At 38.0% G+C, this 17354-nt stretch overlaps 1 protein-coding gene across 1 annotated transcript; it reads right to left on the reverse strand.

The window, feature by feature from the left end:
- Positions 1 to 2735: 2735 nt before the first annotated feature.
- On the reverse strand, positions 2736 to 16667 carry ZCCHC8 (zinc finger, CCHC domain containing 8). The gene is made up of 14 exons (XM_009880294.1): positions 16469 to 16667; positions 15431 to 15473; positions 14738 to 14812; positions 14110 to 14215; positions 13294 to 13371; positions 12872 to 12975; positions 11080 to 11145; positions 9124 to 9184; positions 8517 to 8659; positions 7980 to 8122; positions 7102 to 7217; positions 5954 to 6037; positions 4991 to 5105; positions 2736 to 4247 (listed from the first exon to the last, which is right to left on the reverse strand). Exons 1-14 carry the CDS (start codon positions 16650 to 16652, stop codon positions 3433 to 3435), a joined length of 2133 nt encoding a protein of 710 aa, XP_009878596.1. The 5' UTR covers positions 16653 to 16667; the 3' UTR covers positions 2736 to 3432.
- Positions 16668 to 17354: the final 687 nt, after the last annotated feature.

Below are 17354 nucleotides of genomic sequence, written 5' to 3' on the forward strand. Positions count from 1 at the left end.
TGAAGTATAGAGCATAGCTGAGAGATCAAGATTAATTCATTGCTAACCATGACAGAAACAGCAGGGATAACTCCCCATCCCTAATTAACTGTATGTCTTACAGCAGAGGTACATATAGTAGGAGTTTTACTCTTTGGTTCTGCTCAGTCTTCTCATACTGACTGCCACCTCCATAGAAAGGACAATTCAAAATACAAGATTTAAAAGAACAATTTAAATGATACTTCCAAGTGTCCACTATTTTGTATGATTACCCTTATTTCAAATCAATTACTAGAAGCTAAAAATAAAAATTATACAGTTCCTGCCATAGGCTGTCCGCTATTCTGACATCAAAACATACGCATTACAAAAATCTTATTCTAAGAAAAAAATAGTATTACAGGAACTTTTCTAAGTTTTCTTTACAATTTGAAAGGCAAAAGAATAACAAATGAAAATACTCTATTCTCAGCTATGTTTTTGCTTTACCAGGTAAGTAAAGAAATTTTTAGGCTAACAGGGGCTAAGTTGTTTTTTTTTAATATACAGATCATTAGTGAAAAAGTGTTTGGATTTTGGTAGCCTTAGACTTCAAACTAAACATCTACAGACGTTTCAGATAGATAGAATTCATGCCACCTATTTATTAATTATATCGATATCATTAGAAAAGAATGAGCGGTGCTATAGAATGATACTTGACTTCCCCCCCCCGGCCTTTTGTAAATACTGAGTTGTCTGTGTGCTCAGAATTATTTTTATATTGCTTTTGTGCTTCTTTTGCAAAAGTGAGTCTTCCCTTATGTTAAAAACCAAGATTGTTAAATGGTAACAATCCCAGTGGTGAGAATTTTAATTCAAACATGTATGCAAGTGTGACAGCATGTGCTGCATGCTTCCAGTTGTAGCGGACTACATGTGAAGGACAAAAACATTTGCTGACCTGACCAACTCATCAGTCTAGTCACTTTGTACAAAAATTCCAGTGGACATAGAATGTGGATCCAAACACTGTGCACTCCTGCCCCATGTCCCCCCAAATAATATTTGCTTTAGATACCAGAAGAGACCATTTTCCAAAGATGAAAAAGATGCGTATCTCAAAGTAGTTTGCGTACAACAAATACAAGAGGGGCCAAAGTGATAAAAAATGCTGAACAATTTAAAATTCAAAGCCTTATAAAATTAAGGATTTAACATATTTACACGAGAATTTACCATTACATTAAAAGCCATGTTGCTGAAATGACTTCACTTTACTCTTACCATAATACCTTTAGTATAAATCTTGGAAGCAATGAAGTTAACAGCTACTTTAGTGGTAAGTCTGAAAATTGGTACAAACATTGATGACTTATCTGTTCTGATCAATTAGGTGGAAGGGTGATTTATTATGAATTTACTGTAAACATGCAGAGTGCTACAGGGTACCAAGAATATAAAGATGATTTTCATCTTGCCGCACCTGTAAGCAAGGCAGAAGTACCCAAGTACTCCTGTAAAGTTTAGGCTGCATGTCCTACTAAAGAGGCAGCTTTTCATAAGAGCTATTAAAGAAAGATCTTCTAAGGTGTGGAAAGAGAACTGCATGTTTAAAATATGAGCACCTCAACACACCCAAAAGGCGTGTATGCTTGAAATCATTACCTCATGCCCTGCATCACATTATGATCCACGTGTGAATGATGCCGCACACAGCACAGAGGCTTGCGTCAACTGTCATTTCTAGCTTTTAACTCCATGGGGAGGAGGCCCAGAGAAAGTGCAAGATCTCTATATTCTTTGCAACAGAGATTTCTTTGTGAAGCGTGTAGAAGCTGGAAGCAACATATTAATTTGTTACCTGTTCCTGTTACAGAAAGCAGTACTATTTCTTCCTATAAAAGATGAAAAAGCAAAAGCTTTACATTTTAGCACATATGATGAATGTTTACCTTGACCACTACTTTCCAAACGCAACCAGAAACACGGAATTGGTATATGCTGCAAAAGTTTTTTCAGCCTCTTGGAAGATGAGCAGGTCATACATAAAGACAATTTTGTTTTCCCTTCCTGTAAAGTTTAGAGCAAAAAGAGGAATTAAATACACAAGCTTTAACTACAAAAAGCCTGGGGTTCTTTTAAGCATTCAAATGCAGAGTGTACCAATATCATATATTGTAAGGATCTTTGGGAAATACGTACTATCTGCAAAGCTGAGAATTTCAAAGAATAAATTCTGTCTCTGAAGTTATATTTATCAAAAACACCTTTGAGCACCCCCCCCTTTACAAGTCTTTTCTTAGATACTTGAAAATACTTTGGCTTACTACATGTCACACACTTGGCTGGGAAGACTTTTTTCCTGCAAGGACAAACAAATGCTTTACCAGCTCCAATGAATACTGTTAAGTCAATCTAGTACTCCCTCTGTTGGCAATGCAAATAACATACAGTCATTCCACCTACAGGTCCCTCTGAAGACAATGAAGAGGAGTTAAACGTGTTAGAACAATTAATCAGCAGTACTGTAACACTTTTAGGCTTTCAGAAGTGAGCAATTCTTCAGATTGTGAAAACTGAATGGTATGGCAAGGTTCTATTTAAATAGCTAAAATAATTTTAATAGCTTCTTGATTATGAAAACCTGTGAACCTTCCTAAAATATTTAACTTTATTCATCCTCATTTTAGTCAGCTTGTTTATCCAATTATCTTCAGCAGCTAATTTTCAAAAATCAGTACTTTGATCATTTAGGACTCCAATTAAAAAAATCCTTATATAAAAGCTCATTTATTAAACCTCTGTACACAACAATGAACAGGTATGTACAGCAAGTTTACATGAAGGATGATGTTACAAAAGATACAGTGGTAATTAAAACGGACCCACATAAATAATTTATAAAAATATCTGAAATGGTGAAGATAATGCTGGTAAATCCCTGATTATTTTCATCCAATTGCCAGGATTTTGATGTGGGAAATCTTAAGGTTAGACCTCTTTAAAAACATTCTGAATATATTAAACTTATCTACAGGATAATTAGCAAAATGTATAAAGTATAGATTATTGTACAAAGGACAGATATAAAAAAAAAATCACCAATCCACCTGAAACTCAATGACAATATAAATCTTAGCCAAAGTAATGAACAGCAAACTGCAAACTCCTCTTTTTAGTTTCATGTATTGGCATGTAAAACATTCTTAACAAATCATCAGTCCTGTTATTCCTTAGTGGAAGGTTGCAATTTGGAAAAATTCTTCTGTATTTTCTGGCCACATTGGCGGTCCTGGTCAATATGGAAGCTCTGCACTGACTTCAGTTCCAAGGAAGAACGGGGTAGAGCTGTATTTGTCTAGATTTTCTCCTTCCCACAAAAGGATGAGGGAAGTTATCCGAGTTTGTAAAACTGGAGGAGAGAGAAGGAAGCAGGGATTCAGACATAATGAAACAAAGGAAGACCAGTTAGGATGAAGTCTTTTTCTTTTGCTGGTTTCTTGGGGAATTTTTTAACACGCTTCTTATTCGTAGATAAACACCTGTTGATTCTGCCATATTTTCAAATTCAAATGGTGTTATGCCTACAGCAAACTTGCTCATATCAGGAACAAGACTGGAGTTTTTTGCAGATGATTCAATGTTTGTTACCACTATATTACCATCTGTATTTTCTCCATCATTAGCCTCATGGTTGGGAGCAGGCACGGTGTTATCCATCAAGCCTTCAGAATCTGTATTATCAGGATTTTCCTTTAAGTTAAGTAAACTATCTCCTGGATTAGGACTAGTTATAGAGTGTTCATTTTCTGGTATCTGTTCACTGATGTCAGAAAACCTAGTTTCCACTGTAATCACCTTATCAGCTGACCTTACTTCTGCAACAAGGTCTACTTCGTTCCTAGATGGTGATGATGTAACAGAATTCCCAGTTAACGGTGTATCAACAGGAATATCCGAGTCACTGTTTGTGCTTTCTGCCTGCTCTAGTGCTGCCCAGATTAATCGCTGCTGTTCCTCTAGCTCTTCCAAGGTCAGAGTATCCTCATCCATGACTGAGTCCACTATTTTTGGCTGAGAAATATCACTGGAAGGATTTGATGGTGGAGTAGTCCTAGGAAGAGGAGGGCAGGTGGGTGTTGAAGGTTGAGGTGGTGTAAGATTTAGTGGAGGTGTTCCTCGTGGTAAAGGAGGAGGACTTGACATCGATGGACATCCAGGTGGCAGCGGAGGTTGGAACTGAAAACTGTTATGAGTTTGGGATCTTTGTGACACTTCCAGATCTAGAAGCAAATCGAAAGACATCTATTAGAAGCTGAAATCTGACTAGAACAAGATTCAAATTGCCAATGTTCTGATTAACTAGCAGACTTATGTCTTCTTATCCTTGTTTTTCAGCTGAGCTAGAACAAACTTTTTTGAAGGTTTTAATATCCACTGAAATGAGGTTTTGGGGGATTTTACCTCTGCTAGCGATTCAAGAAAAAAAAAAAAAAGATAAAATACTCTTGAATGTATCGAGAACAAACTTATTCCACACTGAGACACGCTGAAGGATTTCCTCATAGGAAATCCAAAAGGAAAGCCAGAGGTTTCTCCAGCTATTCCAACATTCAAACAACACTGTTAAATCCTCCTCCTCATTTTTAAGAAGTTGTGAGCTTGCAACTTCCTACATTAATTCATCCAAGTATTTAAGGATTTGGAGGTCTTCACACCAGAAGTTCCTTCAGGATACACCTGAAGTTAAGAGATCAGAATTTGTCACCGAACATTGCAATTGTTCTGAGGACACCTGAAACCTCCTGCTTGGTATTGGAAGACATGACAATCACAGCAACAGAGAATGCTTATTGTAGAGCGCCCCAAACGCAAATATAGTAGGACACTGCTGGCATATGTTAGTAGTTACATTAGTTACCACCATAATGAATGGTTTCTCTTTATAAACGCTGACATTTCAATTCAGAGCAATTTTTTTAAAATAAAAATTGAAACTTGGAAAAAAATTGCAGAATAGCTGTACCAGAATCTAGGTCCATGTCAGCTGGTGGTACCTCCAAATTGTCTTCTTTTCGTCGTTTTGAATGATGAGAGCTTGACTGAGATGCAGCCCTTTTATTGATAGATTTTGGACTTGGCTGAAGAGAAATTATCCAGGCAAACAAAAGAAATTAGTATTAAATTGCACAAGGTAACATTTCCAGCTATAAGAGCTTATTTAAAGCAATTTCATAACTATACAATCATTTGGTGACCCAGTGTGTAAACTAGACATTGAAGTTTGAGAGATTTAATGCAACTGAACGGAACTGTAATCTTGTTCAGGTTCAAGGGGCAGAAGACTGTATCTGCATTCCTAATACAGAATTACAACCAAGTTTCCACCTGGACACCAAGATCTTACGAGACCATCACAATGCAAGTATTGCACATCCCTTCCTGGTAGGCTTAGAATTTATTGTTTAATTCCATATGGCATTACACTTTGGGACGGAGAGCAGAGCACACATCTTCCATCCTTAACTGGAAGTATTCTGCAGTAGAAAACACTAAGCTAGAGTCTTCTTAGAGACGACCTGAGAACGATACAGCACAGGACTACCGTGTATTTTCTCAAGTCACTATAATAAGATTACTGTAAATCACGACTATGGTAAGTTAACCTTTTCACTTATTTGGGAAGTCTGGAACTAAGACAGTTTTTAGGCTGTAAAAGTTTACAGCAACATTTTCCACAACTGTTTATAAAATACTGCATAACTGAGATCTGCTTATATTAATTTCAATAACGGAGTTTTTTCTAAACATGATGCTCCTTTTTTTTAGGACAGATAAGCCAAGCATCAGCATTTCACATCTGGTAGTGACAAAAAGAAAGTCTATCCCCTTCTGCAAAAAAGAAGATATGAACAAGAGATTATCATTGGCTACGCTAACTACAAGAAAACTTTTTTTTTTTTTGCAAATAACAATGAGATATATTCACCGCATGAAAATTAGACAGGTAGTTAGCAAAAACATCCTTCTGTTGAGATGGCTGCATGGGGATGGAACCAAATATCTGCCATTCCTACAGAAAAAAAGAAAAAAGAAAAAGAGAAGGTTGCATATGGTTGGCTAATAACATTACAGAGAAACAGTGAGTGATTAACAAGCCAAGATGAATTCAAGTTCTCATCAAAAGCCTAATTTATCAGAGTAAATAGATCCTTAGTAGGAACTTCTGGCAAACCAAAGTACTCTCACTTGTGAACCCAAACAACTGATGCAATGCACTATGACCAGGCAGTAGGAATAAATCATCACCTTTATTAAATGTCTTGTTAACCATTTCATAGCAACTACTCTTCAACATCTGTAACACAACTACAAACTTCCTGTTGAAATAACTGTTCAGATAAAAACGTCTTTCTTTGAAAAACTTAAATTTTTAGTGAAAACTGAAAAAAACCCTTGAGGACAGAACTTTGGTTAAGAACACTGAATGAAAAAACACATTTGGAGGCCACTGAATGGGCAAACGCAAAGCTGCAAAAGAAGAAGTACAAGTGCTTCTTTTTAAAGCAGTGATGAATTTCCCTCCTAACAGCAGGTTAAATTACTTTTGAAAATAAAAGTTCTGCAGCAGCAGCCACAGGAGATCCCTTGTACGTTCTATGCTCAAGAGGTCTTCTGATATGTCTCTTTTTGTTCTACCCATTACAAAGCTTCACAGAGATTGCGCACTGTTTTGATGTAGTTTTCTACAGTTGAAATTATGTCTATGATAACACCCACAATCATTTTCATATTCAAGAACATTCAGAAAATTTAGATGTATGGAAGGAACAGGCATTCCCATGTGAAGTTTTGTGTTTAAAAAAATTTAACTATCCTTCTAGGCTCCTGTTAGGTCTCTTAACAGAAATAATCACAACAGAAGCACTGTCAGACCCTACCCACAAGGGTTGTGACAGATATCAGACAGACGGACATCACGTCATTTACCTCAACAGCCCCCAGCCCCAAAGCAGGAGGTTAAAAAAAGTCTGTTGAAAGACAACTGTCAGATGCAGAATACAAAATGTTAAACTTGTCTAAAAGCAATTAGTTTTACTCTGCATGTTATTTAGAAGGCAGAGGACAGCCACTTACATCTGGGATCCCACTTGGAGTGGATATATTAAAGCCTGGATAGTTTATCAACTTAGATACATCGTAAGTGATGCGTTTTCGTTGATGAGATCCTTCATCTTCTGTTCCACCACCACCTATAACAAAATGTAATTATTCTTGATGCTAATTAAGAACATTACTGAAATATACACAGGATTTAAGAACAGGGTCTTGGTTTTTTGAATGGAAGTATTGATAGAAGGCTTTGGAATCCACAAAGGCAGTAACAGTGACCAAATCTATCAAATACATGCATGAAGCTTCCCCAGAGACCTAACTACTACGCTCATACTACTACTCTTCATGTATCATTACTATGCTCAGAATATGGTATCAGGACTGTTCTCGGAGGTGCCACATAAATGGTGGTCATTAGTAAAAAGCTGGTAAATTACTTGATAAGTTGGGTTTCAAGAAGTGTATTCTTCGCTTGTTGGTGGTCTTCTTATTATATGTTATTGAACTTTAGAAAGTATTAAGGTGTCTCTCATAAAATCTAAGAAGAGAGAAGCTTATTTAATAAGGGAAGATTAAATTTGACAATAGGCTATTTGCAAGTCTTGCAGTTTCACAGGAACTCCATCTTCTAATATCAAGGGTCATTAGAATGAGAACACACTGCCAAAGGAGCCTTCATCTATGCAATCCAATCATTATAAAAGTTGTTACAGCATAGCTAGATGAAAGGGGAATATTTTTATGTGACCTTAGAAAAGAAAATTTGATTTACAACTTTCTCACTCTTCCATGAGGAAGATGAAGGTTTACAAACTAGGTATTTTATTGTCTCCTGAATAGGGTACAGCCAGTAAATAGCCTGCATACAAAAAACTGCATTCCCGCACCGCATTCCTTACCTTTTCCATCATAAAGCGCGAGCCCCGAGTGCTCCATTTCAGCCTCCTTAAGCCAACCTGGAGGATAACCCAGCTGACGCATGCGATATATAAATGGAGGAAGACTCTTATCTGTGACACCAAGTGCATCTTGAAGTTCCCCACTAAGTTAAGACAACAAACAGAAAACAAAATGAATATATGAAGGCAGTTACAAACATTTTGTGGAATTTTAAATTATCAAGTTAAAATAACTTAGTTTTAGCTCAAACTATATTGGCTGTCAATCCCAGATATATTTGCAATTCGATTAGCCAAAGAGTAAAATTTATCTCCCTACATTAGGGAAAGTGCCATGGGAAAGGGAAGGACTCTTCAGCTAGCGATGAAGCTTCATTTGAAAAATATCTGTGCAATTTAGCAAACAAATTCAAACATAATACACCCATCATTAGCAGATGGACTTATAGAACTCTGGAAAGTAACACCTGGCACTCCAAAGGTAGAAAAGGTATTCCAGAAAAGCAGTGCAACAGCTAATGGAAGGAAAAGAGATACCTAATCACTCCTGGTTTAAATTTTCCAAACCTCTCTTCTACTTCTTCTGCATGATAACGCTGCTGAAAATTCTGATTGCTCGCTTCACCACAAGCTTCCATAAACTCCTTTCTCTTCTCACTTATACGAGCTGCGTTTCGTGGCTTAAAGATAATACAATTGGGAAGTTTAGCTTTGGACAATTTACAATTTATGTGCTCCTTCACCCAACATAAAACTGGTACTCCTTGCCCTCAGCATGCTTAATCATTTATCACCCAGCTGTGTGATACAACTACAGTTGTAATGAAAACTACATAGTAAAATCTAAGAGTATCTGCATTGGAGCTAGCAGAGCTCTAAAACAAGAGGGAAGACTGTTTGAACTGAAAAATGTCCCTCCATAAATTAAAGGAGGGATTCAAACCATTATGCTACAAAATGTATTTATGTTCTGATTTAGTATGTTAGAATTTATAAGTATGAACAGTATAATTTAATCAACACAGATAAATAACCATGTGTACATCCTGACCCCAATGCATCTTTTTTTTTTTTTTAATGGTGCAGTTACACTGAAACAGTTATTGGAGAGCAGCAGTCTTTTGAGTATCGTCGTAGACTTTACCTTTGGACAGTCTTTCATTTGATGGTCTTCAGAACCACAATTGAAACAATGAGGTTTTGGCCTGCTTAAAAAATGCACAAGAAATTAAGCCTGAAAACCATTTTGCAATGTTAAATGTACTTAATTATTTTAAATCTTGTTATATTTTAGTTTTAGACTTAGAAAGAAAAAAAACATAAGCATTGCTTGCTGATTTCATATGCTGTCTTCTGCTTCTCTTCAACTGACTACTTAATGTCAACCTTCAAAATACAGTAACAGTATATTGTTTATTTGACAGTCCCAACGAGAACACAAATGAGCAAAACACAGGCACAGCATTGAGGGGCAGAGACGGAAGAACATGACGGTAGGTGGAGAGGAAGAAAACAAAGAAAGAAAAACAACTAAAATTATAGTGGAAAAGTAGTACTTCCAGGCAGAAATTCAGCTTTTATATCCTGTATAAGAAAGATCTATTCCTTTAAGAGGGAATAGAATAGTCATAGAATAATTCAGGTTGCATCTCAGATCTCTAATCCAAAAGCTGGGTCAGCTATGAGATAGACCAGGTTACCCAGGGCTTTACCAGTTGGGTCTTGAAAAATCTCTCATGATAGAGACTGCATAACCTCTCTGGGCAACCTTATCCAATAGTTTACTGTCCTAAAGGTGAAAACGCGTTTCCTTATATCATGCAGCAGATAGCAGAGTACTCACTGAAGGATTTCTGCTTCTGATTAAACATTTGCTTAGATAGTGCCTATAAATGAAAACAAAACCTACAGAACTAAAGCTTATGCTACGTCCAGAGGAAGGGAAGATGTTAAAACAATACTTTTAACTCTGGAGTACAGATAAGGAACCCCTCAATTTAATATTTAATACCTCTATTTCTCTTTTTAGGATTGTATCATCAGAAGTCTGATCCTTTTTACAATACTGAGAAACAGTTACTAGTAGAAAGAAGAAGAGCATGACTACTTCTTTGCAAAGTTCTGGTCCACAGTTTGAACACATTACACAATATTGTGAAATTGTGCACTGAAAACCAGGAATGAAATTGCAGCTGGCTTCAAGTTTAATTTTCCTTGTAAACTCATACCATGGTAACAAACATTGTCAACATACGGGGGGAAATCCCAATCTCTTAAAAAATTTTAGAGCAAGATTTCTTTTCTGAACATTTGTTTTTACTGAATTAGGATGGGAACCAGAAGTGGTGACAAAAGGGCGACACAAGGATGAGTGTCCAGGGTAATCTCCCCCCACACACACACACTCCAACCTCTTGAAGCCTCTAATAAGACAAAGTGAAGCACATCATCTGCTTCATCTCTACATAGTATTCCAACAGCAACCTTCTGTGGTGATCCAAATATTTTATCACCAACCCATATCATCAGCACAACACTTCAATCTGCTTTCCATTCAGATGGTAATACTTCTAATCAAATCAAAGCTTAACTCAGCATGCCCCTTTATCTTTGAAATTCCCACTAAAAGCTTGCCTGGCCTTCATTGCATCTGAAATGGATGACTTTAGGTGCCATGAAGACCACACAAGCTGTCAGTAGGAAACCCTGTTGGCTTTATTTCTTGCCTCCCATAAAAGCTATACCATCAACTTTAACATCAGTATGTCTTAAAAGCCTATAAAATAAGTCAGCAGTTTTTCTACAAAACAGTAAGAATGATGATAGTACACCAGTGCAAGGATGACAAGGCAATCACTAAAAAGGCAAACAACAGAAGAACTGAGCGTAAACTTCAGGAAGTTTTTACACATTGATTTTAGGCCCTTCCTAAAGAAAGTCAATAAACAAGAGAGACTCACTGACCGTAAAGCTCTGCACTGGTTTACTTAATTTAAACTCATTGCTCAAGTACGTTCAAGGGTTTAGTATACTGGGGAATAATCACAGTGTACATCTGAACTTTTCAGCTCAAAACTTTATATTTAAGAATAATACAAACCTTTTTGGTTTTACTTGTATTTCTTGTCCATCTAGGGAGAGAATCTGGCTGAAAACTTGCTGATATCTTTAGATTTCAATAAGGAACTGCTACTGGATGAAGTAAAATTTCAATCTTGTTTAAAATATCAGTGAAAACCTAATAGCGCTTTGACTACAATACTGACTTCTGGATTGATCCTTGATATGAACTCTAGAGTATAAACTATAAAACTCTATCTACTATTAACTATTTGCTAAGATGGGCTTACGTTGTTTCCTCCTACACAGTTTCTATCCAATAACCAATTTTCTTCTTTATCAGCACTGGCTAGAATTACAGTCCTCTTGTATATAGGCAGAAGTTTCAAGCTAATAATTCTGATACACTTCACAGCAATCTTATTAATAACATATTTTGGTAGAGTTTAAAAAAAATATAACTCACTTCTCAAGTAAGTGGAGACGGGTCATATCATACTACTTGTGTTTGGTTTTGGATTGCAATGTGTCAGCTGCTCTGCCCATTTGTCTAAAAACGTCTAAGACGACAAGAGGGCCGCAAGCGAACCGGCATGGTAATAACTAAGATGTTCAGTAGAGTTCAGAAGCACAGCAGTTTACAGAATCTAACAGTTGCTTTTAAAAAGAAAAGCAGATGCCAGATACTAGTTGAACTGACATGTTAATTGAGTGCAGTACTTCAGTCATTTAGAAGCACGGTACCCGATATACCATTTCACCCATAAGTACTATTTTAGGCTCAACGTCATCTATGGGAGCTCTAAAGTAAGACGCAGTAAGTACATTTAAAGAACAGTATCAAAGCTAAGCTGGCAGACACGAAAAGTTTAGCCATGCTTAACTTGACATTTTAGGAAAAATTCCCGTTACACATCTACTTCGTTCACCTAGATGTAGGGTGATAGTACAAATATCATTTGGAGAATAGGACTGACTTAATGCACTTTAACAGAAATAGCTATCCAAATGTAAAATTACAGCACAGTGCATACACAGTCGAAGACAGGCAGAAGAAAACCCAAGTTAGCCGGCTTATAAATTTGCAATTTTCATTCAGATAGAAGTAATTTTTTAACACTAGGAAGTGACCTTTATTACAAGCTTGATAACTAGATATTGCAGAAATGAACTGTGAAACTGGTTCTTGTCCTGACTCACTCTGGGGCAGAAGTAGTACTGGAAAACTGGGGAGATGAGAGTACTTCTTTTTGTCGCGGAGGAGTACAATACTAAAAAACACTTTTTCCAATGTTTCCCCTCAATCCCACCTTCCAAATACTGGCTTTAATAAACAATAAAGAACAAACTTCAAAATGGATGCAAGTTAAGAGCATTCCATAATTAAACTTTATTAAAAGCCTTTCCTTCTGGCTCCCACATTTGGAAAAAAAACACCTTAACAGCATATTTGAGTTTGCCAAGCCCTTTTCTTCTCCCAAACAGCAGATTTTATAGAGGGAGAATGTTTATCAGTATCTGGAATAAACTGTCATTCCAAACCTGATTGCAAACTGGCCTAGGAAATCCCTAAGGTCACAAAATATATTTATGGGGATAAGGCATTCACTCTTCCCAGCCATCCGTCTTCTAAAAATCAGCGAGCCAATCATATCAAAATACTCGTATGTTCTGAGTAAAAAGAGCCATTAAGTACCCAGTAAAATTTTTCATCTATAACAACTAATATGGTTTTGATAGAAATGTACAATCTACTGAACAAAATTTGAGTTCAATTTACCGACTGGCATTCTTTGGATTTGACAAAGCCCTTGTTTTAGTAAACAGGATACTTAGGTATTTCCCATCCTTCTGTCAGCTGTGGATTCTCATTTAATATAGGCTGTCCCAGTTTATCGAGACAAAAATTGGTAAAATACAGAACACTTCCTACAACCTGTAGAAAAAAAGTCAGAAAATTGTCAGAAATGTGTCAGTATTTAGGTCAGACTGGTAGCACTTCTATAAATTTACACTGCTTGAAATACTTCCAAGGCTTTTTTCCCCCCGCTCTGTAAGAATTTACAAATAATACACGCCCACACCTGTACAAATCAATATTTCTCCCATTGATGTGGTCCAAACATGCTGAACCTAAGTGCTATTACACTGATAAATTAAATTTAACAAGATCTTATTTTAATAGCAGTGTATATTGAATATGTAGAATGAAGAGTCAGACCTACCATTGAAGAGCATATAGTCAAAAACTTACACTAAAAGCTTCTTTAATTTTTTTAACAGAATTCGAGCTTGCTGTTTTACAGTCCTCTTCCAAAAGAATACTGGATGGCTGACACGGAAAGTAAAAATGCAAATAATTAATTCAAAATAATAGTAAAAAGAAGAGGTCCTACTAAAGTATGTGAATGGCACAGAACATGGAATACAGCTTCCGTTCCTTCATGAATCATTAGTTAAACAGTAAGAAGGAGATGTCATAACGCTTTCCACAGTCCAAAGTATGACACAGCTCATTTTTAATGTTTCCTTTGATGAGAAGTATGCTGCATAAGAACATCTTTACTCTTATCTCAAAATCTAAGAGAAAGATCAAGAGAAATGTGCCATTTCACCCTTCTATTCAAAGTGAGGCTAAAAAGCGAATGTTAAGTAAAACTCAAAATTCTAAATGAAGAGAAGAAAGTGGAAATTTTCAGATTCTGTTGTTCATCTGTGTTTATATATAATCAAAGTTGAGCCAAATACTATCAGAAGAGGATACATTAAGTTTGTACCTTTTTCTCTTTTCTCGATTATTTAAACCAACTTACTACTTTGCTTTTACACAAATTTCAATAGGAACAATTTTAAAGAAGCATCTTCATGGACAGAAAGGGTACTTTTTTTGTCCTGGTCCTCTATTTTTGCAACAAGTAGTTATATAACATTTCTTCAATAGTTACTTGATTTGCAATTAAGCAGGAAAAAACATCCAAAATTCAGCTATTTAGCAGTGTAATATTTCAAAAATCCCAATATAGAGATGCAAGAGAAGGAGCACCTAATAACAATTTGAGTTTTAAAGTACCTGTGGCTTAACATTGAAGTGTGTTTTTTCTTGTTCACCTCTCTTCTGCTCCTCATATTTCTGAACTAAATTAAAAACAAAATCTTCAATTTCTTGATGATATTGCCTGTAATGGAGCGAAGAAGTATACAGAGAAAAAGAAATGAGCAAGACTGAAACAAACCAGATGTCTTTTTTAATATTTTTTTTAACATTTACTACTTCTTAAGAACTTAGAAAAGAGGCAGTCAATTTCTCTCCTATCCTCATCCCAACTCCCACCAACGTTAATGACATCTATTATTAGAGAGCATCCTTATATTAATGTGGCAAAAAATCAAATCAGAGGCAGGGAAAATTTAATTTACTGTATTTACCCACAACCCTCATGAAACAAACTGCTATTCAGACTCACTCCAAGTTCCTGGAAGTCATGCTTCATTTCATGATAAAAACCCAGATATTGCTAATAAAAGCAACAGATCTCCTGTCATATTGCTCATTATCCTTTCTCAGTGTCAAGCTTAACAAGTTTATGTTATTGAATAAAACATATATTCATTCCCTGGTCAAACACTAACATATCCAAACAAAGAAAATAATAAATCCCATTTCCTGCCAAGATTGCTTTTCCTTGGAAAGTACTTACTTAGAAATTACATTGTTCATAAATAAAATCTGTAACAGAGGTCCATCAAATTTGGAGCTGTCCACTGAAATTCCACTAGAAGAACAGAAGAGAGACACAGACAATGGTTACTGTTTTATCTTTACTGGAAATATCCCCCATCCGTTTTATCACAGCAAAGAGTTTGTAGTCCACAGAGAGAGAAAGGTTTGGCCAATACAAGTTCTGTTCTTTTAAGAAATTCCTATTCACTTAAACAGAAATCATCCTCTTCCAAGCAAAGCAGGTGGCCTGGTGTGAGGTGGAAAGAAAACAAAACAGAACACCACGCTATAGAATTTTTCTTCTAACTACAGTAAACTACTATTAAGATCTTATTTATAAGATCTCTTATTTATTCAACTATTTTAATGTACTTGTTCTCACTGCTGAACTTTACCAAAAACTGTCTTCCTAAGGACCACCTAAGCTTCATAAACAGACAGATACACGCAAATAAAATTACAGCAATACAAACTAAGTTCTTGATACTCAAGAATAAAAAACTTCAAAAATGCTAATGGCATTTTAGAAGCCAAACATCTGAGCAAGGATGGGGACATACAAACAAGGTTTCTAAAAGATGGGGCAAGAGACGTTGTCAGCTCGGGCAGCTATTACCTCTTTCAAACGTATACAAGTCATACAAACCGTTTTAGGTCAGCATTAACGTACCTAGGACGAGTCAGAATATTCAGCTTCCTTTTAAGTTCTTGATGTTAATTTATTGTTAAGGAACATTACTTTCTTCGGAAGACACAGACCCACCCCTTAATTAATTAAAGCATCAAAACAAACAAACAAAAAAAACACTTAACAAGAATGCCAAATAATAACAAATGGGGTTTAAGACCTTCCTTTTCACTGCACAGAGGACTATTTACAAATCGACGTGTTGCTGAAGCAATACAATAAAATGCAAAAAAAACTCCAAACAAGAACAACAAAAAAGGACTAGCTGTGACAATCCCAATAGTATAATTCATTACGTGACCTATGGTGGAATTGTCAGACTTATAGTATTTTATTTTTAAAATACCTACAATCAGCAGTAAGACACACATACTCGTAAACAGAAAACAAACCATAAAAATAGTTTCAGATTCCACTCTGCTATAATATCTAACCCAAAATCCCTTTAGGGAACCAGTTGCGATTTAACAGTTTAAAAGTATTCCTAGCTATGGTAAAAACGGCTTTTCAAAGTGAATGTACAGCTATCTCTTTTCCCTAGAAAGGCAAAAAGCAGGAGTCCAACTTCATGTGTTTTAACCGTCACCCCAAGAGCTCAACTACCCTTTTGCCAACTGAAGCGAAGCTGGCGCGGACCCGGTCATTCTGAGGATAAAAGTTTTCAGAGAAAACTTCCTCTTGAGTGACGGAAGCAGAAAGCAGTAAAAACCAGCCACCACCAGAGGTGGTTCAAGGCGGGGACCCGCCGGGGGGAGACGCCCCCCTCCCCGCCACGCTCAATCCTCGCCGTCCTTCAGGGCCCGGGCTGCCGGGCGGAGACCGACAGGGCCTTCCCCACAAAGGCCCAGGGCCCGGCCCCGCGGGGGTCGCCGGGAGAAGCCGAAGCCCCTCCAGGCGGAGGCGGCCGCCAGCCCCAAGGAGGCTGCCCCGGAAGGGAACCAGTAGCAGGAGCGGCGCCCTCCTTCCTCCCGCCCCGCTGCACCCTCCCCGGAGCAGGCCCTGCCTCTCCCGTCAGGATATTCTCCGCCCGGAGCCGCCGCACCGTCTCCTCGCGGTCCCGCAGCCGCGCGTACAGCTCTTCCAGGGCTTTCTCGGGTCCCTCCTCCTCCTCCTCGCAGCTGAGGCGAGGCGGTGGCGGCGGCCTGTCCTCTTCCTCGAGCTGCTCGAAGAGCTCGCGGTCCCCGAAATCCACCTCAGCCGCCATCTTAAGCTGCTGCAGGAAGGGAGGGGCTTGGGGGGGGGGAAGCTGCCGAGGGGGCAAAGGGCAGAAGGAGCCGCCGCTCGCAGCGGGAAGCGGGCGGGCCTTCGCCTCACGGCGGAGCCGGAGGACCACAACTCCCAGCATGCCGCCGCGGCAGCCCGCCGTGGCCGCGCCCGTGCCGGCGCGCTGTGCCTACTGGGAGATGTAGTCCGCGCTCTGCGGCCGAGCGCGGTGCCTGCTGGGCTTCCGGTGGCGCGGGGCAGGCCGGGAGCTGCAGCGCTTCCGACATGGCAGGCCCGCGGCCTCAGCCGGGGGCCCTTTGCTGCATTGCTCCTTTTTTTTTTTTGGGTTTTTTTTTTTTTTCTTCTTCTGAAAAAGATGCCCCATCCAAACTGTTGCCCGCCCTGGAAAGGCATCAGGCTCCCGGCAAGACACTGCCTCCTGCATTTAACGTGCTCAGATAATAGGCACTCCCCTAAGACAGTCTCATATAATCTACTACAAAAAGTTAGCAGACTTTCCAGTACTTAGTAATTACTGAAATATTAGCCAGGGACTCCAACATCCTACCTTTCTCACCAGTGGTTTGGTTATCCCTTGCTCTCTACTAAAACTTGAGTATCAAATTGAAAAACAAAACAAAGTTCAGCACTCACGACAAGTTGTGCTCCATAGTACCTATCTGATTATTTTAGGAAAATCCTA

This window comes from Charadrius vociferus, unplaced genomic scaffold (genome assembly GCF_000708025.1).
Source record: "Charadrius vociferus isolate BGI_N301 unplaced genomic scaffold, ASM70802v2 scaffold332, whole genome shotgun sequence".
Taxonomy (NCBI): Eukaryota; Metazoa; Chordata; class Aves; order Charadriiformes; family Charadriidae; genus Charadrius; species Charadrius vociferus.

Bases quoted from the DNA above. Each gene is read 5' to 3' on its own strand.
- ZCCHC8 (XM_009880294.1), bottom strand. From the start codon at position 16,652: ATGGCGGCTGAGGTGGATTTCGGGGACCGCGAGCTCTTCGAGCAGCTC. The intron at 13,372-14,109 runs GTACTTTAAAAC...TTTCCGTGTCAG, and splicing joins ACTTCAATGTTAAGCCACAG to CCATCCAGTATTCTTTTGGA. The intron at 8,660-9,123 runs GTAAAGTCTACG...ATTATCTTTAAG, and splicing joins AAATGAAAGACTGTCCAAAG to CCACGAAACGCAGCTCGTAT.